This window comes from Strigops habroptila, chromosome 22, assembly GCF_004027225.2.
Source record: "Strigops habroptila isolate Jane chromosome 22, bStrHab1.2.pri, whole genome shotgun sequence".
NCBI lineage: Eukaryota > Metazoa > Chordata > Aves > Psittaciformes > Psittacidae > Strigops > Strigops habroptila.
Window position 1 is genome coordinate 654,307 of NC_044298.2, and position 24,430 is coordinate 678,736.

Genomic DNA, 24,430 nt, shown 5'->3' on the forward strand with positions numbered 1-24,430 from the left:
GGGCGGGGCGGGGCCGGGGTGGGCGGGGCTCCGGGGGACGACGTACGTCGTCCCCCGGAGCCCCGCCCACCCCGGCCCCGCCCCGCCGCCGTGTGACGCAGTTGCGTACGTGCGTGCGCGGCCTGGCGGCGGGGACCCGGATCGGCGGCGGCGGGGCGCGGCGGAGCTCGGAGCAGTGGGAGCAGGGCCCGGGATTCCCGGGGGCTCCACGGCCGCCATCACGGATTTCCTGTGGGATAAGCGCACCGGGCTGGCTGCGAGGACGGTGCGGAGCGGAACGGAACGGAACGCGGGGCGGGGTGGTGGTAGTGGTAGTGGTGGGGGGGGTGAAGGCCGCGGTGGGGCCTTGTGGTTGTCCCGCACCCGCCGCCTCTTCCCTCGGTCCACGGTGTCTCCCGGTGCGTTACCCCCGTTGTCCCGCTTCGCTGCCTCTGTGTGTGTGTGTGTGTGTCCCCCTTCCCCTTCTTTCCCGCGGTGCTTCCGCTGTTGGCGCTCGGCCGGTGAGGCCCCACCCGGCGGCGGAGCGCAGCCGCCATCATCGTCCCCAAACCGGTTCCGGAGCCGCTTTGGAACGCGCCGCTGCGGGCTTTGCCTGCTCGGGAAGGGGGTGCCCGGCCTTTGGCGGGCCGCCAGCGCCGCCTTCGTGAGGGGTTGGACGAGGAACCGTGAGCGGCTCCCGGGCGGGGGGAATGAGCCGGTGCTCTCCGGTTACCGCCTTACCCTTTCGGTAGCCCGGAATGCCGTGGTGGGTGCGCAGCCGCTGCGTGTGTGCCTTTTTTGGGGAGGGGGGGGAAAAGTCGCCGGTGGGAGGTCTGTGGGCAAACGGAGCTCCAGGTCCTTTGGCTGTGGAGGTGTTTGATGGTTTAGAGCTAAAACCTGGGTGGGGAATGGCTTAGAGCTGGGGCCGGGAGCAGGAGCCTCAGTGTGCCGTCCTGCTGAGGGATAGCCTCCTTCCCTCTTGGCTCTCACATCTCATCAGCGAGGTGGAGGTGAGTGCTCGTCCCCCTGAGGAGGGGTCTGCGAGGCTTCATTAACGCCTCTGGCACGTGGACAGGGTGGTTTTGCTCCCTGGGTGGGGCAGTGGGAAGCGTGGATGTCTCTTGCTTGGCAGTGAACCGGAGACATCTCTTCAGGAGCTGCCGTACAAAGTCCCTGCGCGGCAGGACTGGGGTGCAAGGACTTTGGGCCAAGCACTTGGTGACATCCTGAGCTTCATTTCGCCTTCCTTCGGTTTTTCTTGGTGCTGCTCTCTCCTTCCTGAGGAGCGCGTTAGTTTAAAGAGAGAAGAAGGTGGAAGCTCTGAAGGATCAAATGCTGCTCCTGGCGCTGTGGCTGGTAGAGATGGGTGCAAAGAGGGGACAGTAACCTGAAAACCAGAACAGCAGCAAGCACAGCCCGTGTGGGTGCTCACGTCCTCTCTCATATGGGGTTCTGGGGTCTCTCAGAAGCTCATCCCCTCTCTCTCGGATCCCCCCTGCGTGCTCAGACCCGCTGCTGGTGGCCTCCCCTCTCCTCGCCCTAGCAGCTCCTTGGCCGCTGATGCTCTGCGCTGGTTTCTCTCCCTTGCAATCGCCTCTCACGGTCCTCTCCTGTCCCTGCAGATGCCTCACTCCCGAAGGTACCGCTCGTCGGAGCGCAGCAGCCGGGGCAGTTACCACGAGCGCTACAGGAGCCGCAAGCACAAGCGGCGGCGGACACGGTCCCGGTCCAGCAGCAGCGAGCGTGACCGGCGGCACCGGCGGGAGGACAGCTACCACGTTCGCTCCAGGAGGTGGGGCTGCAAAACCGGGGCAGGGCCCCAGCCAGACCTGCTGGGGGGCTCTTCCAGAGGCAGCTTCTCTGCTCTGCCATGTGCCCTGAGCTGGGTTGTGTTCCTAACGGAGTTCCCGCCCGGCTTCCCCTTCCCCAGCTACGACGACCACTCAGCAGACAGGAGGGCCTACGACCGGCGTTACTGTGACAGCTACCGGCGGAACGACTACAGCCGTGAGCGGGGGGAAGCCTACTATGACCCCGAGTACCGTCACTCCTACGAGTACCGGCGCTCCCGGGACCGCGAGGGCAGCTACCGGAGCTGCAAAAGCAGCCGGCGTAAGCACAGGCGGAGGCGGCGCCGCAGCCGGTCCTTTAGTCGCTCCTCATCGGTGAGTATCCTGCTGTGCTGGGCCTCCCCTGTAACCTTTCTCTCCCAGGTGCCGAGCTGGGTAAGTAGAAAACTCACTTTCTAACTGCTCTCTCGGACTCGGCTTGAGATGTGCATAGAGAAACCTTTGGTGCAGGCGGCAGCTCGTGTCCACCGTCCTGCTGCGCCTCGGCAGGGGCTGCCCTGTGCCAGCCCGGCCCAGGCGGCTCAGCCCCTCGCTTGGCGTTGCCCGCTCAGAGGTGGGAGGAGGACAGGCTGTGCCTTGCGAGGCTGGCGTGTCCCCCCCGGGGTGGTGCAGCTCCTTTATCCCTGCAGAGCACTGCTTTTGTTCGGTGGTGCTCATTAAGAGCTGTCTAGGAACCCCAGCCAAGCAGTCTTTTGTGTGAGGTCCAGCTGATCCTGGTCCCAGAGAGCTCAGCCTGCCTGCCACAGGCAGCTTGGTCCCTGTGGTCCCTGGTTCTGTGTTCTGTGGCAGGAAGCCTCCCTGTCTCTGAGGGTTAGGTCCTGCAGCAGAGCAGGATCCTTCTGGGTGGGCTCAGCTGATGTGGGATGTCGTGTGAGGGGCTTTGCAAAGGAGTGGAGCTTGTGGACTGGTCAATTCAGGTGGAGGCAGCAACCATCACAGGCTCTTCCCAGCAGTGTCCCTGCCTTTCTCTTCTTGTCTGTTCTGCTGTTCACCTTCCACTTCTGTTAGACCCCAGACGCGTTCTCTGCTCTGTATGTGGAGCTCTCAGTGTTGTCTGGTCTGTTCTGGCTGTGTGTCCAGGGATGGGATTGGGGGCTGGATTCAGGTCCCGAGTCTGCTGGCCGGTTGGTTGCTCCCAGGCGTGGGGATACTTAGGTGAAGAACCGAAGGCAGGAATTCTCTCTTCTCTGGCATAAACCTCTCATCTGCCTCATCCCAGGCTGTCCCCATTCCCTATTGGACCTCTGCTTCTCTCCTGGAAGCTAGTCCTTCCAGGATCAGCGTTGTTAGGGGAGGGTGTAGGCAGCAGGGTCACATCTTCCCCGAGACAGTCACAGTTCTCTCTGGTTTGGCTGGATCGTTGTACCGAGCGTTGCTTCTGAAACCTCTGAACTCATCTTTGCCTGAGTGTTGGGGCCGGGGGACGCTGTGGGGGGGCTGTTGGAATGGGATGGGGAGTTCCCATGTGGGGCAGCCCCAGGCCTTTGCTTGTGCAGGACTTGCCAGCACCCGCCTCCTGCTGCCTTTCCCCAGCGGCTGCGTGGGGCTGCAGGAGCCTCTCGCCGAGGCTCTGCCGCGCTCTCTTGGCGTCACCAGGACCCGAAGGCCAGTGCCGTTGCTCTCGGAGCCCCGCTAGGAGCGAGGGCAGCTGCCCCCTTGCTCTGCCCTCCACTAGCCCTGTTGTGACCGTCTCTGCTCTCGCACTGGTTCGGGTGGGGCTGTTTGTAGGTTCTCTTTTTATTTTTTTGTTCTTTTTCTTTTTTTTTTTTTTCCTTTTGTTGGTTTTTTTTTTTTTTTCCCTTTTTTTCTTTTTTTCTCTTTTTTTTTTCCTTTGGCTACAACGAAAAGCAAACTGTTTTTTTTTTTTTCTTTTCTGAGCTAGTGTGTTGTATCTTGACATGTTCCCTTGCAATATCCCTATCGTTATATATTCCTCTGTGCCGTATGAATTGGCTGGGAATCTCCTCCTGCAACCCCTCCTCAAACAACCATGTGAATTTCCAAACCAACCAATGCGTGACGCTGGCTGCTGCGCTGGGTTGAAAATGTGATTGGTGAATGATGAATTCCCTGTCTGCCTGGGCCAGCAGCGGAGTCGACAGAGCAGCAGAAGGGCCAAGAGTGTGGAGGACGACGACGAGGGGCATCTGATCTATCGCGTCGGCGACTGGCTACAAGAAAGATGTACAGCCAAATCGTAACATAATTTAGCTCTCTAGTTAAGCTCCCATCGCAGTCGCAGATCTGTCTTATCTTTCTGTTTCATTTTATTTCCATTGTTTATTAAAGAGAAACCCTCTCCTTTTTCCTTCCCCTTTTGTTAAAGCTACGTTTATATTTTGTATTGTTACTGAAGTGCCAGGGAATTAGGGCCGTTGCCTTGTGCAGCCGGTGTCAGCCTTCCGCTGCTCCGGCCTCTCAAGCTGTGTGCAGGTTAGGTGTTGCAATGCATTCTCCTCTGCCTTGTGTATGCGCTGCATCCAGGTCGTGCTCACCCTCTCATCTGCCTTCCTCTCTTTCTCTCCCTCCCAGATGAGATTATAAGCACCTTAGGGGAAGGCACGTTCGGCAGGGTGGTGCAGTGCATCGATCACCGCAGGTACGTGGCCGGGGACGTGGTGCTGAGGGGTAAAGAGAGGCCGGAGCTGGTGATGGAGCCTTTCGTGCTCAACGTGGGAGCCTGGGGGTGAAATGAGCCTCTTCTGTTTCCAGGGTTCCTCGGCTGGTCTGAGCACTCAACCTCTGGGGTTGCCCGTGTGTTGGAGAAGGGTCGGGGGGAGGGAGCTTCTGGGGGGTGCTTGTAAGGAGGGAAAAGGTGCTGCTTTGGTGGACGGGCTGCATGGAGGCCTCAGAGCAGCTTCCAGTGTCTGAAGGGGGCTACAAGGATGCTGGAGAGGGACCTTCATCAGGGACTGGAGCCACAGGACAAGGGGTGATGGGTTTGAACTGAAACAGGGGAAGTTTCAGGTAGATATAAGGAAGAAGCTCTTCCCTGTGAGGGTGCTGAGGTGCTGGCCCAGGGTGCCCAGAGAAGTGGTGAATGCTCCATCCCTGGCAGTGTTCAAGGCCAGGTTGAACAGTGACTTGGGTGACATGGTCTAGTGTGAGGTGTCCCTGCCCGTGGCAGGGGGTTGGAACTGGATGATCTTAAAGTCCTTTCCAACCCAAACCATTCTATGGCAGCTCTTAACAACAGCCACCTCTTGGCTTGAGCAAGGGTGGTGGAAGGCTGTGCTGCAGAGGGTGAGGCTGATTCAGAAAGCCCTTTTTTGCAGGGCACAGGCTCTCTGGCGCAGCTCAGGGCTGATCTTGAGCTTTATCCCTGTTTCTTCCCCAGGGCTGGTGCCCGTGTTGCTCTCAAAATCATTAAAAATGTGGAGAAGTACAAAGAGGCTGCTCGGCTGGAGATCAACGTGCTGGAGAAGATCAACGAGAAGGACCCTGAGAACACCAAGTGAGTGGGCTCTTGGTGTTACAACGGAAGGGGAAGCCTTCCCTTAGCGCAGTCGCAGGGGTGGGATGAGAGAGGTACTTGGTGTTGGGTGGCTGAATCTGTGTGTAGCTACGTTTCGGAGGCGTATTAGTTTGCTGTGGGGTGAGAAGGAAAGGAGGAGCCTGGCACAGGGATGACAGCCGGGTGGTTTGTGCAGATCTGTCTCAAACCTGATGCTTTTCCCCCTCAGTCTTTGTGTCAGGATGTTTGACTGGTTTGACTACCATGGCCACATGTGCATCTCCTTCGAGCTGCTGGGGCTCAGCACCTTTGATTTCCTGAAGGACAACAACTACCTGCCTTACCCCATCCACCAAGTGCGGCACATGGCCTACCAGGTGTGCCAGGCTGTGAAATGTAAGTGCTCACCGCGCTCCTCCGCTGCTCCTTGGCTGACCTGCAGAGCTGTGCAGCTCCCAGCAGTGCCAGTTCTGAGCCTGAGCCTTGCACTGCCTCCACTGGTGAATGCGTGCTTGGAATGGATCCTTGTTTTCCTGCTCGTAATGTTTTCCAATGCATGTGGGCTGGCAGGAGCCCAGAGCACTTCAGCATCCACCCCCCTACGCGTTCGGGTGATCGATACGATAAATGTGCTTCTGACAAATCATCTTGGCCTGGACCAGCCTGTTCACACCCCGTTCTAAATGGGGGCTAAACTGGTGCCAGTATGAGCAGGCTGAATCAGTGGTGTTCGCACTTCGGGTGGGTGTAGCCTCGCTTTGCTTCTGTTCCATCACCCAACTCTGTTTTCTCCCTCAGTTCTGCATGACAATAAACTCACCCACACCGACCTCAAGCCAGAGAACATCCTCTTTGTGAATTCTGACTACGAGCTCTCCTATAACCTGGAAAAGGTAACGGTGCTTCTGGGGTTCTCCTCTTGGGTTCTGGTGTCCCTGACCTTAGCAGCAGGAGGGAGGAATCGGGACACGGAGGCAGGAGACACGGGGTTGACCGACTACGTTTGTGCACATGTTCAGGGCCTGTATCTTGCACAAGCTGCTTGTGTGGCCTGTGAGTGAGCCGCAGGGACCACGGGCTTACCTGGCTGAAGCTGGGAGCTTGTCTGGGGCTGTGCCAGTGCTAGTGTAGCCTCGGAAGCTTTCCCCTGCCCTGGGGTGAAGCCTTAGCTGTGTAAGGAAGGGGCTAAGTCTGCATCCTGAAGCCCCTGAGTAACTGATGCTGGTCTCCCTTGTGAAGAAGCGGGACGAGCGGAGCGTGAAGAACACGGCCATCAGAGTGGTGGACTTCGGCAGTGCCACGTTCGACCATGAGCATCACAGCACCATCGTGTCTACCAGGCACTACCGAGCCCCAGAAGTCATCCTGGGTACGTTCCCCTTGGTCTCTCTGCAGAGGCAGGCGTTGGCACCGGGGCACTGGGTGCTGCCTGCTGGATTAAGGAGCATTCTGCCTCCACATCCTTCAGTAGCTATCCTGGGTTTACCCTGGGAGATGAGAAACACTTTATTTAACATGCTCTACAGTGCTATTTTCTGGGGAGGGGGGGCAGCAACTCCTAAATTGGTGTTTTGGCATTGCTACCAGCTGGGCAGCGTATTGCCACCAGTGTCTCAGGAGCCTGGCTGGAATGGGAATGGTTTTCCCAGTTGCTTGTTTCTAAAAGGGAGAGGGATTTGGAATCTTAGGCCATAACTGGATCTTTTATTTAAAACACGTTGTTTTTTAGAGCTTGGCTGGAGCCAGCCCTGTGATGTGTGGAGCATTGGCTGCATCATCTTTGAGTATTATGTGGGTTTCACCCTGTTTCAGGTGAGAACTGTACTCTGTATGGCTACCTCACAACTGATGAAAGAGGATGCTGGCTGTTCCCAGTACAGCCAGGAGCCTCTGGGAATCATGGGGTTCCCTCCATCACTGCAGTCTTGTAGAGACAGCCAAGGTTTTGCCCAGCAAGGGGTTCTGAGCAGGGGAGTACCCAGGGCTTCAGCTAGAACGATTGGAATCTGTTCCATGCCTTCCCTTTATGTTTCTCTCTCGCAGACACATGACAACCGGGAGCACCTGGCCATGATGGAGAGGATCTTGGGGCCAATTCCTTCTCGGATGATCCGGAAGACGAGGTGAGCAAAGGCTGGTTGGGTACCACAGGCTTGCTCCTGCTTCAGGGCAGCGCTTCTCTGAGGGATTGAGCTTTGCAGCTGCCTGCTGAGCGGGTTGCTGTTGCTGCAAGGCTTTTGGTGTTGGGAGTAACCTGTTCCCACGTCTTACTCTGGCAGGAAACAGAAGTATTTCTACCATGGCCGCCTGGACTGGGATGAGAACACCTCTGCTGGCCGCTATGTGAGGGAGAACTGCAAACCACTGCGGGTAAGGAGGGGTGGGCAGGAATCCTGCTCGCTTTAACCTCTTCTCATTGCAGAGTCTTTCAGTGCCTGCCCCACTTGTGAAGATTTTCCTGTGGGCAAGGTTGGGCCACCAAAAGATTCAGACCAGTGTGTTCCTGAAAGAGCACTGGCTGTCTCAGGCATAGATTAGGAAGGCTGCAGCAGCCTGAGCTTAATCTGAGGAGGAGGAGGGCATGGAGACCTTGGGAAGTGCCTGGGGAAGGATGGAGGAGGAGGGCATGGAGACCTTGGGAAGTGCCTGGGGAAGGATGGCAGGGGCAGGAGGAACTCAGCAGTTCTGTGCTTGGTAAAGCCTAGAGCTCAGGTCTAGGATTTGTGATGGTCTGAACAGACCAGCCGTTCAGCTCAGGGAAAGCACTGTGAGCGGGCCAGGGCGCAGCACCCTCAGCACTAACCCTCCCCTTCCATCTGCCCAGCGATACCTGACCTCGGAGGCCGAGGATCATCACCGCCTTTTTGACCTCATCGAGGGCATGCTGGAGTACGAGCCCTCCAAGCGCCTCACCCTGGCCGAAGCCCTCAAACACCCCTTCTTTGACATGTTGGAGATGGAGCCCAGCACAAAACTGTGGGACTCGAGCAGGGACATCAGCCGGTGACGGCCCGGGCGCCAGCCTGCCCTCAGATTCTAGCCCCCGTGGAGGCCTGTGTCATTTCTATTCAGACTTTTGGTGCTTTTGGTTTTGTTTTTTTTTTTTTTATACATGAGTAAAACTCCCCTGGACACGTTTGTAAAGCTGTTAATATGTGAGATACTGTAAATAGCCCATATTCTATAGCGGCCTCTGAGCACCACGGGCCCGACCTCCTACTGTTGCTGCTGCCGTTATCGTGAGGTGAGGGGGCCTGTATGTCCATATGTAAATACCTCTGTTCATGTGTTGCTCTGTCTCCTCCTGCCCTCCTCGGTGTAAATACTCCAGGACCCGCAGCTCGCTGTAGCTTATCTGTTTCCTTGTAAGTTATGAAACTGGTGGGACTGCATGGGAATTATTTTTTGGATCAATGTCATAGCCCATCCCCACACCAGAGTTTTATAAGAATTTTGTACAGTCTTTGTGGAAAAATAAATATGAAGTGAATAAACCCCCTGCTCTGGGTTTGAACCAGCAGCAGCCCCTCTCTAGGCTGTTCTGCTGGTTGGTTGTGCTCCTGCTGGGCCGTGGCTCTGTGCTGTGCCCTGCAGAGGGAAGGAAGGCGGCTCAATCTACCTCCACCATGCGCAGAAGCGTGGAGTGGTTTGGGTTGGAAAGGACCTTAAAATCATCCAGTTCCAACCCCCTGCCACGGGCAGGGACACCTTCCACTAGAGCAGGTTGCTCCAAGCCCCTGTGTCCAACCTGGCCTTGAACACTGCCAGGGATGGGGCAGCCACAGCTTCTCTGGGCACCCTGTGCCAGCGCCTCAGCACCCTCACAGGGAAGAGCTTCTGCCTTATCTCCAGCCTGAACTTCCCCTGTTTCAGTTTGAACCCATCACCCCTTGTCCTGTGGCTCCAGTCCCTGATGAAGGTCCCTCTCCAGCATCCTTGTAGCCCCCTTCAACTACTGGAAGCTGCCCTGAGGTCTCAGAGCTGAACAGCCCCCATGTTCTCAGCTTGTCTTTGTGTTCCTCTCAGGCTTGGATGCTGGTCTAGTGTCTGAGCTTGCACTGGGGCAGCAAAAGGCAGGCTGCCCCCTTCACCATGCCCTGTGATTGGTATTGAGGTGGGATATGGAACAAGGGCAGGGGGTACTCCAAGCTACGTGTACTCTTTACTAGACGAGCTGCGTGGTGTGGAGCACTGGTGATGGCTACTGGAAAACGGATGTCCTGGTGCCCACGTGAGGCTGTCGAACACCCACCTCAGCATCTGTGTCTCTTTGGCTCTTACCAGCTCTGCAGTGAGGCTGCTGCTGTGGGAATTGCTGGGGCTGTTTCAGACGTGATGGCAGCTCAGTGCAGACGCTTTGCCAGAGTGTCTGGGAGAGCCGTTTCGGGGTGGTGGCGGCATCAGAGCACTCATGGTCTGCTCTGAGCTTAGCGCTTCACCCTGGCACCATCTGCCTGTGGCACGCTGGGTCCTGGTGCTGACGGGCACCACGCAGACGGATGAAGGGGAAGTCTGGCTTCACCTGGAGTTAGCGTAGGACCTAAAGGGGCTCCAGGAAACCTGGAGAGGGGCTTTGGACAAGGGATGGAGGGACAGGGCAAGGGGAATGGCTTGAACCTGCCAGAGGGGAGACTGAGATGAGCTCTGAGGCAGAAGCTCTTCCCTGTGAGGGTGCTGAGGCGCTGGCACAGGGTGCCCAGAGAAGCTCTGGGGGGGCTCGGACGTGGGGCCTCGGGGGGACCCGGGGGGGGGGACATTGGGGTTGGGGGGGGGTCGGGAGGAGGAGGGGGGGGCACGGCTCCGCTGTTGCCATGGTGACACGCTGCCCACCCCCCCCCACCCCCCTCCCCGTGGTGGGGCGTTGGTGTGGGAGCGCCGGCACGTGACGCCGGGACCGCGCCGCATCACGTGCGTGCGCAGCGGGGCTCCCTGCAGCAGAGCTCCCCCGACGCTGGTGACGTCACGGCGGCGGCGGCCAATCAGCGGCGGCGGGAGGCGGGGCTGAGGCTGACGGGGAGGAGGCGACGGCGGCGGTCCCGGACCCGGTCCCGGTCCCGCCATGGCGGAGCGCGGCGGCCCCGCGCTGCTCCCGGACAACCCCTTCCAGGTGCGGGGCCGGGGCAGCGGCATTACCGGCGCGTTCCCCCCCCCCCCCGCCCCGCTCCCTCCCTCCGCCGCCTCACCCCGGCCCTTGTGTGTTGCAGGACCCGGCGCTGCTGCCGCCGCGGCCCGGCCCCGAGAGCGCGGCGCTGGACGCGTACAACCCGTTCGAGAGCGGCGCGGTGAGGCCCCGGCGCGGCGGGCGAAGGGCTTGGGGGGTGTGTGTGGGGGGGGAGCCGCGTACGGGCGGCGGGCGGGCCCTCACCGCGCTCCTCTGCCCTCCGCAGCCGCCGCCGCCGTACCAGGCCCCGGCCCCGCCGGCAGCGCAGCCCCCGCGCAGAGCCAGCCCCACGGAGCCCCGCAACTACGGCTCCTACGGCACGCAGGTACCGGCGGCGGGGGGGGGACGACGACACGGGCGGACGCGGGCGCCGCGGGGCGGGCTCGGGGAGCAGGCGGCAGCCCCAGCGCCTGCGCTTCCCCTCCCGCAGGCCTCGGCGGCGGCTGCCACGGCCGAGCTGCTGAAGCGGCAGGAGGAGCTGAACCGGAAGGCGGAGGAGCTGGACCGGCGGGAGCGGGAGCTGCAGAACGCGGCCCTCGGCGGCGGCGCCGCAAGTGAGTCGCCGGCGGGGCCGGGGAGGGACCGTCCCCTCGGGGCCCCCCTGCGCAGGCACCGCTGCTCTCTGCCTCTCGTCTCCTTCCCCCTGCAGCGAGGCTGAACAACTGGCCCCCGCTGCCGTCCTTCTGCCCGGTGAAGCCTTGCTTCTACCAGGACATCCCGGTAGAGATCCCCGCTGACTTCCAGAAGACCGTTTCCACCATGTATTACCTCTGGATGGGTGAGTCCCTGCGGGAATCAGAGGAGGAAGTGCCCCGTGTGCAAGTGAAAGCTGCTGCTCTGGAGAAGTTGGGGTTAACTGAGGAGGGAGGAGCTTTGGGGTGCCCCACTGACACCCCCTCTCTCTCTCAGCCAGCACCATTGCTCTCTTCCTGAACTTCTTGTCCTCGCTGGCCTGGTTCTGTGTGGAACCCTCGTCCGGCTCTGGGTTCGGCCTCTCCATTCTCTGGGCTCTCCTCTACACGCCCTGCTCCTTTGTCTGCTGGTACAGGCCCATGTACAAAGCTTTCAGGTGTGTATCTGCTCCCAGGCCAGCAAAGCAGCGGCGCGGGGAGGCTGCATGGCTGGGGCTTGGAGCTGAGCACACGGGGCTGCTCGGTGGCACGGGTTGTGCCCCGAGTGGGACACTGATGGTGTCCCAGCTCCTTTGGTGGCCTTTGGGTCTGGCGGTGTCGTGATTCTGCACTGAGCTTTGTGTTCTCCTTGTGCCCCCCTGCTGTAAGGAAGGTTTGGGAGTTCTTTCCTGTGGCCTAACCTCACCTGTCTCTTTCTCCCAGGAGTGACAGTTCCTTCAACTTCTTTGTCTTCTTCTTCGTCTTCTTTGCCCAGAATGTGATGTACGTGTTGCAGGCCATCGGCATCCCAAACTGGGGGTTCAGGTGCGTGTTGTGCAGAGCCGGGGAGCCCCGGCCAGCCGAGTGCTCCAGAAAGAGAGGAGGCAGGTGGGCAATAGGGAACCTGTGATGGGCAACTGCCTCTTGTGTTGCAGTGGCTGGATATTGAGCCTGATAGCGCTGCGGAAGAACACGGCTGTGGCGGTGATGATGATCCTGGTGTCCTTGTCCTTCACAGCAGTGGCTGTGTTGGGCATCATCATGCTGAAAAAGGTGAGTTTGGATGAAACCTTGGAGCCAGAGCACCCTTGGGGTGGCTTTGGCAGGCACAGAGACGCAGCCCTGCTCACTGGGGGCCGGTGCCCTGGCCCTGAGCCTGCTCCTCAATCCCAGATCCACTCCCTGTACCGCCGGACGGGCGCCAGCTTCCAGAAGGCACAGGAGGAGTTTGCTGCCGGGGTCTTCTCCAACCAGGCTGTGCGCAACGCGGCGGCCAACGCCGCTGCGGGCGCTGCCACCAACGCCTTCCGGGCGCCCTAAGGCAGGGCCCCGGCTCCTCATCGCACGTGGGCTCTTCCTGAGGAAGAGGAAATCCAAGTTGCACTTTCATTGGATCCCCGTGTGTCTGCGCATCAGCTCTCAGAGGCTGCCTCATCCCAGCTTGGAAGTGCTGGTGCCCGAATTGTCTGCTGCTCTAACCCCTCTCCTCACGGATGGAGGCTGTGCTGGTTTGTGCTGGTCCCTCCGCTCAGCGGACTGGGGATGGAGCGGGAGGGGAGGTGCTGTGGCCAAGCCCTGTGCTTGTCATCGCCCTCCCTTCCAGCACCAAGCTGCTGGGGGCAGGAGGCTCCTCCAGATGTGTGACAGGGACCGAAATGGCTGCTCACCTTCCCTGGGCATTCCCGTTTCCCCATCCATGTGCCCTGGGCTATGAAGGGTTCCCCTTGTCCCCCCAGCTCCTCCCTGGGGGCTTTTCCCTGCCTTCCCTCTGCTGCAGGACCCGATTCTCTGCCAAGAACATCGTGTTTCCCCCCACCCCTTCCCCAGGGGCTTGCTCTGGTGGTGGTGGGGCTGGCTCTGGCCCCAGGCTGCTGAGCTGGGGGGCAGCCCCTGTTCTGTCCCCCTTCCTTGTCCCCCTGTCTGTTACAGCTGAGCCTGCTCCAGGCACGGGAATAAGGAGTGTGTGATGCATCGGGGCAGTGGCTGGGGGGGTGCCACATGTGAAGCCATGTGCCCCACAGCAGCTGAGCCAGGCCTGTGGTGGAGCCCAGAGCTGGGCTGGGCACCAAGGAGGGACCCCGGTACCCCTAAACCCCCCTCCCCTTCTTGCACTCTTCACCCGCAGCCTGTGCTGCCCTGCGTGCCCCCCGCTGCCGCCCGTCCCCTCGGGGAGCCCTGGCCTGGGTCCTGCTCGTTCTGCTTTGCCCCATCTCCTCTCTGTGCCCCGGGTTTGTCCCTGTTGCTCTGGGGCTGGCGGGAGGGTTCGTGCCTTCATCCATGGGGCCGGTGCCTCTGCCCGGTTCCTGTGCGGGCCCGGGGGGGGGTCCCTGCTCCCGCCGCTGCCGCCCCACCGGGGGCTGCTCCTGCCGCGGCCCCGCGTGTTGCTGAGCCCGACGCCACCCTCGGGTTTTATTTAAGGAATAAATGAAGTTTCACTCCGTGCCTCCGCGTCTCCGTGCGCCGGGAACTGGAACGGGACCGGGGGAGGGCGGGCCCGGGGCCGGTGCCGCAGCCCCGGCGGGGCGGGTCGAGCCGCGCTCCAGCTCCCGGCGTGCCGCGGGTGGGGGCGGCGGCGGCGGGAGCGTGCCCGGAGCGGTGCTGAGCCCCGGCCCCGGCGGAGCGGGGAGCGCGGAGGCCGCCGCCGGGGCTCGGCGGGGGGCGATGCGTGGCCGCGCTCCGCGCAGCATCCGGCACCGGGGGCGCTCCGGGCAGCGGGACCCGCCGCCCCGCGGAGGATGCTCCTGGGCGGCGCCCGGGCCCCCGCCCGCTGCCCGGCCCGAGGCTCCCGTCTCCCGGCGCTGCCCCGGGGGCCCGGGCGCCGCGTCCCGGGCGGCGGTTCTCGGCCTCGGCAGCGCGGTATGAGCCCCCGGCGGGGGCCCGGCGAGACAGGGACGGCGAGAGAGGAGGAAGCCGCGGGGCCGCGCTCTGCCGCCCGCCGGGAGCCATAGGCCCGGCTCTCCCCCGGGATGCGGAGGTACCGGTGAGGCGGGTTCTGTTCCAGGACACCCCGGGCAGGGAAGAGCCGCCTCCAGCATCGTCCGGGAGGCGAAAGGTGGAGCCCGGCCCGTTCCCGCAGAGCGTCCGTTCCTGCTTCCCCGGGGCCGGCGCCGTCCTGGCGCGGTGCCGCCGGTTGCCCCGGGGCCCCGGGGCCGGCAGCCGCCGCTCGCCGCCCGGGGCAGCCATGCCCTCCCCCAGCGAGTCCAGCCGCTCGCTGACCGGCCGCACGTCTCGCAGCCTCACCCACCTCCGCGTCCAGCGGACCTGGCTGCAGATCCTGCTGGTGCTCGGCTTCATCCAAGTCATCCTGGGCGTCCTCATCGTCACCTTCAGCCTGGTGGCGGCCACCATCACGCCCTCCACCAAGATCCGGCACTCCTGCCCGTCCTGGGCCGGCTTCTCGGTGAGTCCGGGACCGGGGCAGCGCGGGGAGGGTCCGGCCCAGCCCCGCTCTGCCGGGTCCCTGCAGCTCCATCCCAAGGGAGTGTGGCCCCGCTGCTCCCCCATCCTTTGCCTGTGGCTGCCGTGGTGCATTGTGGGAGAATCCCAAGGCTTCCTCCACGGTGACTATGTGGGATGGGGACCCCAGGAGCGATGCGGGGGGGGGGAGGCTCTCCAGGGTGTGCAGGGAGGTGACATGGTTCTAGCCAGATCCTGAGCAGTTTGTGCTGGGAGGGAGGGGAGCGTGGGGTGCTGCAGCGGGGGGGGGGGGCCGGGCAGCCCTGTCCTGCTCCCCAGCCCCGCACTGGGGTGCTCTGCCTGCTGCGTACGTGGGGTGAGGGCAGGACCCCGGCAGGCCCCATGGTGACCCTGCGGCACGGAGCTGCCCGCAGTCCCCAGGCTCCCCGGTGCCCTGAATCAGCAGTTTCGCCTGGCTTGCAGCGCTGGGGCTGCCTGTATGGCCCTGGGCTGGCTCCAGGCCCATGGGGCTCAGGGGGCTCTGCCTAGGGGCTTGGGGGCCTGCTCTGGGTCCCATTGCAAGGCAGAGACCCCTCCTCGTCCTCACCCCTGGGCTCGTGCATCTGCAGCTGGCGCTGTCCGGCCTTGTTGGCATCATCTCCTGGAAGCGGCCCCTCACGCTGGTGGTAGGTGTTGGGGGGGACCAGGGTGGGGAGGGGAGAGGGAGGGGGTTCAGCAGCCCCACGTGCCCATGCGGATGCATGGCTGCATGTATCAGCTCCCTGCGCCGCAGCCCTGCCCCGCTGGCAGCCCCTCTCCTCCCCACAGATCACCTTCTTCACGCTGCTGTCGGTGCTGGGCATCATGCTGAGCCTCGCCGGGTCCATCCTGTCCTGCCAGAACGCGCAGCTGGTGAAGTCCCTGCAGGCCTGTGAGAGGGTGAGATGGGCCCCAGGGCAATGGGGCAGAGCTCAGCCCTGGCTGCCAGGCTCTGGGCACACGGCGAGCTATGGGGCAGGGGTCTGGTGGTGCGACGTGCCGGTGGCTCTCGGGGGTATCCCTCACAGCATTCCGTGTCCCCAGGAGAGGGACGCGTGTGTTTGCTGCCAGGCCCGCCCGGAGCCCCCACCCGCCTCCTGCAGCCGGCAGAGTGAGATGCTGACCATGTTCCCCAACCCCGACTGCCGCAGCATCCGCGTGGCACTCAAGGTGGGACACCCCGTGTGGGGCCAGGGCTCCCTGGGGGTGGCCGTGCACCCCACCACACTCTGCAGGCGCCTGCGCTCACCCTACTGCCCCCCAGGACCTCCTCTTCAGTGTCTGCGGCTTGACTGTCTTCTCCACCATCATCTGCACGCTCTCTGCTGTTGTGTGCTGCATCCAAATCTTCTCCCTCGATATCGTCCATGTGGTGAGTCCCAGCCCTGGCCCGGGAGCAGATGGGGCTGGGACTGGCATTCCGTGGGAGGCCAGGGTAGGACCTGGCCCCAGCCGGATTAAGGCTCGGTTTGAGCATCCCTTGCTGCATCCCTGGGCAGGGGGTCCCAGCTCTCCCTCTTCCCCTCTCCCTGCAGCTGGTCCCGCAGCGCTCAAGCTCCGTGACGCTGGAATGCACGTCCCCCCCCGACACCTTTCTGCAGAGCATGATGGACTTCGAGGAGTTTGTGCCCCCGGTGCCGCCACCCCCCTACTACCCACCCGAGTACACGTGCAGCTCAGAGACCGACGCGCAGAGGTACCTGCTTGCCACAAGGCCGGTGGAGCAGGGGGTCCGTGAGCCTCAAGCAGGGCTTGTCCCACCCAACGCGGCTTTTCTGCTCCTGCCTCCACAGCATCACCTACAATGGCTCCATGGACAGCCCCGTGCCCCTCTACCCGACTGACTTCCCCCCTTCCTATGAGACTGTGATGGGGCTGCGGGGTGACAGCCAGGTAGGAGATGTAGGCAGGGTATGGGGCAGGCATGTTGGGCTCCTTCCTGCTCTGCTTGCACCCTGACTGTGTCACCCCACAGGCCACCCTGTTTGACTTGCCGCTGACGGATGGCTCACACGCCTGCGCCTGCGACCGCGTCCCCTCCATCGTGCTCAGCGGAGAAGGTGCTTGTGCCCCACTGAGGAATGGGAGAGGGGCCGCGGGGGGGCTGTCCCTTCCCAGCAGCTCTTCACTCCCTCCTGCTCCGCTCCTTGCAGTGTCCATGGACAGCGGGTCCCTCATCATGTCCGAGATCATGGACATCCCGGGGGACAGCAGCCCCTCGGAGGACTCGTGCCTGCTGGAGCTGCAGGGCTCCATGCGCTCCGTCGACTACGTGCTGTTCCGCTCCATCCAGCGCAGCCGCGCGGATTACTGCCTGAGCGTGGACTGCGTGCAGTGCAGCCACCACCCGCGCAGCCCCATGCTGGGTCTGCAGGGGCCCTTCGAGGAGGTGCCGCAGCCGCGGGTGCGGGGGGAACGCTCCTACTCCTGCTCCACGGCGGCAGAACCCGGCCACGACGGCGTCTTGGTGGGGGGAGCCGTCACTCATAGCTGCAACCGGCTGGAGGGGCTGTCCCGCTGCGCCGGGCCCTGCTTCCCCGAGGTGCGGCTCAAGGACAAGGGGGCGCTGCGGGGCCGCGGCAGCACCTCGGGGCTCGGCGCCGGCCGCCTCGGCCAGCTCCGGCGCAACAGCGAGACCTCCTGCCCCTCGTCCCCGGCCCCGGCGCCGAGCCAGCGCCCGCTCGTGAGGGCGCACAGCGACCCCGGCGTCCCCACGGCCGGACACGCTGGTAGGTGGCGATGGATGCGGGATGGGGATGCTTCTGTGCAGCCAGGGTGCAGCAGAGGTTTCAATGGGGCTGGGTGGGATTAAACTCAAACAGGTTAAATGAGGTTAATTCAGGTTAAATGAGGTTAAATCCCTGCTCCTGCTGCTCCAGACACTGGGATTTGATCCCTCAGAAGAGAAGGCTCCAGGGAGACCTTAAAGCAGCTCCCAGTGCCTAACGGGGCTACAAGAAACATGGAGAGGGGCTTTGGGCAAGGGATGTAGGGACAGGACAAGCAGGAATGGCTTTAACCTGCCAGAGGGGAGACTGAGATGTGAAGTTCTTCCCTGTGAGGGTGGTGGGACACTGGCACAGGGTGCCCAGAGAAGCTGTGGCTGCCCCATCCCTGGCAGTGTTCAAGGCCAGGTTGGACACAGGGGCTTGGAGCAACCTGCTCTAGTGGAAGGTGTCCCTGCCTGTGGCAGGGGGTTGGAACTGGAGGAGCTTTAAAGGTCCTTCCAACCTAAACCATTCCATGGTTTTATGATTAGAGCTGGTCTGAGGTGGGCGGTTGTGCTGGGAGAATGGGGGGAGCAGGTGGGAAGGTTCTGCTGGGCTGGGAGGAGGGGGATGCTGGTGGGTCGTGCTGCCTGGGCTGGTGCTGGGGTCTGCACAGGGGTGCAGGATGCTGCCAAAGCCTAAAGACCTCTTTCTACTCCCTGCAGATTTCAGGGAAGTACTTTATACCAAAGCACTGGAGGACACCATGTCCAGCTCCTCAGCGGACACAGGTCAGGGCACTGGAATGTACTGGGCTATACAAGGAGGTGAGGGGTGCTTCTGTAGCCCTTTGGGGATCAGGGTCACCCTTCTGGGGGCTTGGGGACAGGTCCCGTTGGGAGCAGCATCCCATGGTGCGATGGTGGTGTCCCCGCAGGGCTGTGCTCGGAGGCCTGCCTGTGCCGCCGCTCTCACTGTGACTCCCCGCCGCTGCTCCGGGCTGGCTCAGCAGGGAAGAGCAAGGTGCTGCCCTCCAAGAAGGTGACGCAGCAGCTCTCCAAGAGCACGACCCGCTCCCTGGGGGACCTCAAGGTCTGCCGGAGCACCCGCGGGCTGGTGGCCAGGTTCCTGCAGAGACCCAAGCGCACTGCGGAGGTGCCCGGGCACAGCTCCCCGGGGCACAAGCAGGTGGGTTCCTTCGCAGGGAGCCCCATCCGTACCCTCTTCCTCCCTGCGCTCTCCACCAGCATCTCCACGCTGGCTCTTCCAGGGTCTCTGTTCCCCTGCCATGCACCCCGTGGTGTCGGCACCCCAGCTCCAGGCAGGGGCTGCGGGCAGAGCTTCCCTCCTGCGTCACTGTCCTTGCCTAGCCCTCCTTGGTGTGGCAGTTCCTTCCCTTAGTCCCCAGCTGTAGCCATGAGTGGGAAAATCACGCGTGTCGCAATGGTTTTGGCTTTGCCCCTGAGTCACCTCAGCCCGGAAGCAGCTGCTGGGATGTCCCAGCCTTGGCTTAAGGGATGTTGGAGACCTTGCGCAGCCCAGGAGGCCCCAGTGGAGCTCTTCATCAGGGACTGTAGCGGTAGGACAAGGGGTGATGGGTTCTAACTGAAACAGGGGAAGTTCAGGTTGGAGATAAGGCAGAAGTTCTTCCCTGTGAGGGTGATGGGGAACTGGAATGAATTGGATGGAAAAGCTGTGGCTGCCCCATCCCTGGCAGTGTTCAAGGCCAGGTTGGACACAGGGGCTTGGAGCAACCTGCTCTACTGGAAGACACGTGGCTGCAGCCTGTCCCCATGGGGCTGCAGGTTCCCTGGAGCGCCTGGCCCGGAGCAGAGCGGCCCCACGACGGCATCCACCTGCAGAGCTGCGGGGACCTCAGCTCCACCTCGTCCCTGCGCCGGCTCCTGTCTGCGCGCCGGCTGGAGCGCGGCCGCCCGCGGAGCCTCAGCGGGACCTGCAAGGACAGCGAGAGCGCCCTCTGACCGCGGGGACCCCTCCGTTGCGGCAAAGGGGGGACCCCACTCCGGGCCGTGGCCCTCGGACATTGCTGCCGCCCCGGCGGGGCTGGCTCCTGCGCCGCTGCCCCCTCCCCAGCGGGACCGGGGCGAGGGGCTGGTCCCCTGCGGTGTCTGCTGCGGGGCCGTTGTGTCCCCAGCCCTGTGCCCTGCGCCAGCCGTGCCTGTGCCCTGCCCCGTCCCCTGCGCTGGCCATGCCTGTCCCCTGCACCAGCTGTGCCTGTACCCCAGGGCGGCCACGCCTGTCCCGTCCTGCCCCTGCCCGGTCCCCGCACCGGTCCCCCGCGCTGGCCGTGCCCGTCCCCTGCTGCCCGCCGCGGGGTGCCCGGGGCCGCGCTCCGGGGCCGGTCCCGCGGCGCTCGGGCCGCGCCGCCCCCCGCTAGAGACTGAATAAAGGTGATCTCCGCCTCCACCGGGACCGTGCCGCCGGTGCCGCCGGGGGAAGGGGCGGGAACGGGTCAGCTGACGCTGGTCATATGACGGACGGGGCGGGCGCCTGGTCCCCGGTGGGACTGGCGGCGCGGCCGGTACCGGCGCTGGCGGCGGGAGCAGCGGGGACCCAGCGCCGTGCCCGAGCGGTGCTCGGAGCCCCCCGCGCCTCCCGGTGCCCCCCGGTGCCCGGGGAGGGGCTGAACGGCTCCTCCGGGACCGCGGCCCCGTTACCGGCGCGGGGTAGGGCCAGGCCCCTGCCCGCTGTGTTACTTAACCAGGGCCCGGCCCGCCCAGTGCCGGTGCCGTTCCTGCACCGGCGCCCCGGGCGGGGGCGGAACGGGAAGCCCAGGCGCCCTTAAAGGTGAGGCCAGCAGAGAGCCCGGTGCTGCAGGGTCGGCGGCCGGACCGGCTCGGCTCAGCTCGGCTCGACACCGGGACGGGAGACTCCATACACCGCAGGCTCCGTACCCCGGGACCTGCCTGGGGACGCAGAAGGGACCATGGTGACCACCGGGGCTGGTGCCCTGGGCTGGTGTCTGTGGCTGCTGCTGGTGGGCGTGCACTGGGCTGCAGGTGAGCCGGGGGGTGTCAGGGGCTGGGGGCACCACGGGCAGCACTGGAGCTGGGGTGCCCGGGGCGGTGATGGGGTGCCCGGGGCGGTGATGGGGTGCCCGGGGCAGTGATGGGGTGCCCATCACAGGGGCAGAGGCAGCACCCGGGGCAGGCAGCACGCTGTAGCAGGGACATCCCCAGCCCGGCCGCTGCCCACCCCCTGCCCGTGCTCCCCAGGGGCCCAGCCCTGCAGCCCCAAGTACTTCGGCCGCGATGCCATGGTGTGTGTCTGCAACGCCACGTACTGCGACACGCTGGACCCCGTGGTGCTGCCGGCGCCGGGCACATACGTCAAGTATGAGAGCAGCAAGGCTGGGAAGCGGCTGGAGCGCAGCGAGGGGAGCTTCCAGCGCAGCCTGCGTGCCCCAGGTACCTGTTGTGGCTGTGAGAGATGGGCCGGACCCTGCCCGCCACCGGCCGTCACACCGGCTCCCTTCTGCAGACCTCGTCCTGACCGTGGACACGGCGCAGCGGTACCAGGAGGTGAAGGGTTTTGGTGGCTCCATCACTGATGCGGCCGCCATCAACATCTTGTCCCTGCCGGAAACAGCCCAAGATCATCTGCTGCGCTCCTACTTCTCTGAGGAAGGTGAGAACATTGAGGGGGCAAAAGGGATGGTGGCAGGGACCTTGCAGGCCTCTGCATGGGTGTCCTCCTGTCCCACCCCCTGTGCCTGCAGGGCTGGAGTACAACCTGGTCCGGCTTCCTATGGCCAGCTGCGACTTCTCCCTCCATGCCTACACCTATGACGATGTTCCCTTTGACTACGAGCTGAAGCACTTCAGCCTGCGAGATGAGGACACGAAGCTGAAGGTGAGCAGCGGGAGGGAGTGGGATGGGATGGGGTGGGATGGGGAGCGCAGGGGCTCAGCTCAGCCCATCTCTCTGCCCCCTCCACAGATACCCCTCCTGCAGCGAGCCTCAGCCATGAGCAAGTGGCCACTGTCGCTCTACGCCAGCCCCTGGACCTCCCCGACCTGGATGAAGACCAGCGAGTCCTTTGTGGGGAAGGGCACACTGAAGGGGCAGGCAGGGGACAAGTACCACAAGACCTGGGCCAACTACTTTGTACGGTGAGGAGCGCCCGGGGCGAGGGGAAAGGGGAGAGACCTGGCACTGGGGTCACCCCATGGCTCACCCGTTGCTCTGCACCCAGGTTCCTGGATGAATACGCCAAACACAACCTGACCTTCTGGGCAGTGACAGCGGAGAATGAGCCCTCGGCTGGGCTGATCAACAACTACCCCTTCCAGTGCCTGGGCTTCACGGCCGAGCAGCAGCGGGACTTCATCGCACGGGACCTGGGCCCTGCGTTGGCCCACAGCTCCCACCGCGGGATCCAGCTCATCATCCTGGATGACAACCGGCTCCACCTCCCGCACTGGGCCAAAGTGGTGAGCGTGGCACAGGGTCCAGCAGCACAGCGAGGGGGCAGAGCCCCTGTCCTGTGTCACAGCACATCCCCCGTGGGGCTGGTGCACTGCCCCATGGGATCCAGTGGTGGCTGATGTCTCCCTGCCAGGTCCTGGAAGATGAAGAGGCAGCTCGCTACGTCCATGGCATCGGCATCCACTGGTACCTGGACTTCATCGGTCCCATACAGGACACAGTGGTGCCCACTCATGAGCTGTTCCCAGACTACTTCATCCTGGCCACGGAGGCGTGCATCGGGGCCCATTTCTGGGAGAGGGATGTGATCCTGGGCTGCTGGGAGCGGGGGAACCAGTACAGCCACAGCATCCTAATGGTGAGGCCCTGGTGCCGCCCCATGTGGCTGGCCCCAGAGGGCTCCCGCTGTGCCCCATCTCCTGCCGGCACACCGCTCCTTGGGCACACATCTGGGCTGTCCTGTTGCAGAACCTGAACCACTTTGTGTCTGGCTGGACCGACTGGAACCTGGCCCTGGACCTGGAGGGGGGCCCCAACTGGGTCAAGAACTACGTGGACAGCCCCATCATTGTGGACACCAGTGAAGGCATCTTCTACAAACAGCCCATGTTCTACCACATGGGGCACTTCAGGTGGGTCAGGACCCCCCTGACATGCGTTGGGGTCCCCCTAACATGCTGCCCGGGCCCCAGCTCCATGGTTGCTGTAGCAGCTTGTCGGGATGGGAGCTCTTCTGGGGTCTGACTCCCTTCCTGGGGTTGCTGTTCACTCATGCCCGTGCAGTAAGTTCATCCCTGAGGGCTCCCAGCGCGTGGGGCTTGTTGCCTCCAAGGAGTCCAAGAAGACAGACCTGGAGTACACGGCATTCCTGCGCCCCGACGGCGCCGTGGTGGTGGTGGTTCTGAACCGGTGAGTGATGCACCCAGTGTGGGGTGTCCTGCTGTGCCTTGTGCACCCATGGAGCTGCCGCAGGGCTGACCCCGCTGCTCCTCACCCTCCAGGTCCCCACAGAACATCACCTTCGGGCTGGCCGATAGCGTTGGCCTCATCGCAGCCATGGCTCCGGCCAACTCCATCCAGACCTACCTGTGGCAGCGGCAGTGATGGGGCTGGGATGCCCGTGGCTGGCCAGGGGCTGGGTTGAGCTGGTGCTCCACTGCCTCGGGCCTGGGACAGTGGAGGAAGAGTCCTACCACCGCAATGGAGCCGAGTGCTTGGATGAGCTGGGCAGCACCAGGCATGTGTAGGAGGTCCAGGGGCACCGGTGCCCCTTGGGGTGGAGATCCCACAGGCTGTGAATGCTGTTTCCTGCTGCTCTGCCATTAAATGCTGATGCTGCCTCGATGTGTGATGGGGTCAGGGCTGCAGGAGCATCACAGCATGATGGGTTCAGGGGATGAGCCAGCTCTGGGTGGGGTCAGGGCATCCACAACCTTCTCCTGTGGCTTTGCAGCAAGAGGGATGCCGCCTGGGTAGCACCAGCCCTGCAGTGCTGGTGCCATCCCCGGCAAGGATGGGACAACATGGTCCCCACTGTGATGAGCAGGTCCGGGGTGCACCAGGGCCCTCGGGATGGAGCCGGGGCAGCTTGAGCAAGAGGGATGAGGATGGGAGTGGACGCCGAGCGGGGCGCACCCAGGAGGAAGCAGGAGGGTGTTGCTGAGCAGAGGATTAGGGCAGCGAGGTCACGGGTGCGGGTGAGGAAGGGCTGCGGCAGGCGGGATGCTGACGGGGCTGACAGTGATGCTGCGTGGGCCGGGCACAGCTCGGTCACCGCGGGATGTTGGCACATCCCCAGGACACGGCTCGGGGATGCCCCATGGGACCCCGCATCGTGTCCTGGGGAAAGCTGCGGTGCAGAGGGGCAGGAGCATCCCGCTCCCGCCCGGAGGCGGTTTGTCCACAAGAGGGATCCCGCTCCCAGCATCCCGCTCCCAGCATCCCTGTGCCCGGTGCAGCGCTGCTCGGCTGCTCCTCCACCTGCTGCTGCTTCCCCACGTCCTTACTCTCCGCGTTCCTTTAACCTTTTGCCATTCCTGGTAATAAAAGCTGATATCCGGATGCTGAATCATCGCGGGACAGAGCGCTCTTCCCTGTGCTCTGCTCCAAAGGACCAAATGGAGAGGGGGAGAATCCTCCAATGTCAGAGAATCACAGAATCAGTGAGATTGGAAAAGACCTTTCAGCTCATCACGTCCAACCCATTTCCCACCACTGCCAAGGCCACCACTAACCCGTGGCACTAAGGCCTCGGCTACACGGGGTGTGAACACTTGCAGGGCCGGTGACTGCAGCACTGCCCTGGGCAGCCTGTTCCAATACCCGAGCACCCTTTGGGGAAGGAATTGTTCCTAATACCCAGCACAGAGCGGCTTGAAGAGGATCTGCTGAGGGCGCCCGGCACCTCCTGCACCACCTGCTCCCTGCCAAGGAGTTGCCTTTCCCCTGGGTCTCACTTTTCCTGCTCAGCAGGAAGCTCTTATCATCCAGTGTAGATAAGGACCAGCTCCAGCAGCCTCCGCAGCTTTCCCTCCAAGGAGCTGTGGGGACCCGAGTTAGCCGCGGGGCTGTTGCTGGGTGGGGGGCAAGCAGAGATAGACCCTGAGACAGGGAGGGAAAGGGTGTCCGGAGCATCCTGGGTGGCTGGTGGTGCCCTAAGCTCACAGTGGGGCAGCACTGACCTATTAACCCCTCCCAAAACTGGGGCTCATTAGCTTGGGTGTATCAGCTGAGCTGTTAGTCACAGCCGGGGGTGGGAGAGCCACGGCGCAGAGGGACAGAGC

General features: G+C 63.2%; 3 protein-coding genes across 11 annotated transcripts; all 3 read left to right on the plus strand.

The window, feature by feature from the left end:
* The first annotated feature begins 99 nt into the window (after nt 1–99).
* On the plus strand, nt 100–13,497 carry LOC115602547 (dual specificity protein kinase CLK2). 8 transcript variants are annotated; one of them, XM_030473741.1, is made up of 20 exons: nt 100–265; nt 1,602–1,771; nt 1,910–2,144; nt 3,917–4,013; nt 4,362–4,428; nt 5,167–5,283; nt 5,513–5,679; nt 6,082–6,176; nt 6,523–6,652; nt 7,013–7,095; nt 7,327–7,406; nt 7,563–7,653; nt 10,488–10,565; nt 10,671–10,769; nt 10,875–10,998; nt 11,094–11,222; nt 11,354–11,513; nt 11,779–11,880; nt 11,991–12,108; nt 12,229–13,497. In XM_030473741.1, the coding sequence occupies exons 2-20, from the start codon at nt 1,602–1,604 to the stop codon at nt 12,373–12,375; spliced, it is 2,289 nt and encodes a 762-aa protein (XP_030329601.1). In that variant the 5' UTR covers nt 100–265; the 3' UTR covers nt 12,376–13,497. The 8 variants fall into 8 exon arrangements, with proteins under 8 accessions (XP_030329601.1, XP_030329593.1, XP_030329594.1 ...); XM_030473733.1 differs by lacking the exons at nt 10,488–10,565; nt 10,671–10,769; nt 10,875–10,998; ... (3 more) ...; nt 11,991–12,108; nt 12,229–13,497 and adding an exon at nt 8,108–8,803 and having other exon boundaries at nt 103–265; nt 1,910–2,204; XM_030473734.1 differs by lacking the exons at nt 10,488–10,565; nt 10,671–10,769; nt 10,875–10,998; ... (3 more) ...; nt 11,991–12,108; nt 12,229–13,497 and adding an exon at nt 8,108–8,803 and having other exon boundaries at nt 103–265.
* Nucleotides 13,498–13,987: 490 nt separating this feature from the next.
* Nucleotides 13,988–19,625, plus strand: FAM189B (family with sequence similarity 189 member B). 2 transcript variants are annotated; one of them, XM_030473730.1, is made up of 12 exons: nt 13,988–14,455; nt 15,081–15,137; nt 15,280–15,390; nt 15,535–15,660; nt 15,755–15,862; nt 16,026–16,186; nt 16,284–16,383; nt 16,466–16,550; nt 16,644–17,219; nt 17,924–18,025; nt 18,136–18,386; nt 19,004–19,625. In XM_030473730.1, exons 1-12 carry the CDS (start codon nt 14,237–14,239, stop codon nt 19,178–19,180), a joined length of 2,073 nt encoding a protein of 690 aa, XP_030329590.1. In that variant the 5' UTR covers nt 13,988–14,236; the 3' UTR covers nt 19,181–19,625. The 2 variants fall into 2 exon arrangements, with proteins under 2 accessions (XP_030329590.1, XP_030329591.1); XM_030473731.1 differs by having other exon boundaries at nt 17,924–17,989.
* A 48-nt stretch (nt 19,626–19,673) lies between these two features.
* On the plus strand, nt 19,674–22,991 carry LOC115602548 (lysosomal acid glucosylceramidase-like). The gene is made up of 10 exons (XM_030473742.1): nt 19,674–20,218; nt 20,435–20,626; nt 20,700–20,846; nt 20,938–21,071; nt 21,159–21,331; nt 21,415–21,652; nt 21,781–22,005; nt 22,116–22,279; nt 22,431–22,556; nt 22,649–22,991. Exons 1-10 carry the CDS (start codon nt 20,146–20,148, stop codon nt 22,749–22,751), a joined length of 1,575 nt encoding a protein of 524 aa, XP_030329602.1. The 5' UTR covers nt 19,674–20,145; the 3' UTR covers nt 22,752–22,991.
* The last annotated feature ends 1,439 nt before the right edge of the window (nt 22,992–24,430 follow it).

Coding starts and splice junctions, on each gene's coding strand:
- LOC115602547 (XM_030473741.1), top strand. CDS start 1,602: ATGCCTCACTCCCGAAGGTACCGCTCGTCGGAGCGCAGCAGCCGGGGC. Junction 7,096..7,326: donor TGGGTTTCACCCTGTTTCAG/GTGAGAACTGTA, acceptor TCTCTCTCGCAG/ACACATGACAACCGGGAGCA. Junction 11,881..11,990: donor ATCCCAAACTGGGGGTTCAG/GTGCGTGTTGTG, acceptor CTTGTGTTGCAG/TGGCTGGATATTGAGCCTGA.
- FAM189B (XM_030473730.1), top strand. CDS start 14,237: ATGCCCTCCCCCAGCGAGTCCAGCCGCTCGCTGACCGGCCGCACGTCT. Junction 17,220..17,923: donor CCCCACGGCCGGACACGCTG/GTAGGTGGCGAT, acceptor TACTCCCTGCAG/ATTTCAGGGAAGTACTTTAT. Junction 18,387..19,003: donor GCTCCCCGGGGCACAAGCAG/GTGGGTTCCTTC, acceptor ATGGGGCTGCAG/GTTCCCTGGAGCGCCTGGCC.
- LOC115602548 (XM_030473742.1), top strand. CDS start 20,146: ATGGTGACCACCGGGGCTGGTGCCCTGGGCTGGTGTCTGTGGCTGCTG. Junction 21,072..21,158: donor ATGAGGACACGAAGCTGAAG/GTGAGCAGCGGG, acceptor CCCCCTCCACAG/ATACCCCTCCTGCAGCGAGC. Junction 22,006..22,115: donor ACAGCCACAGCATCCTAATG/GTGAGGCCCTGG, acceptor GTCCTGTTGCAG/AACCTGAACCACTTTGTGTC.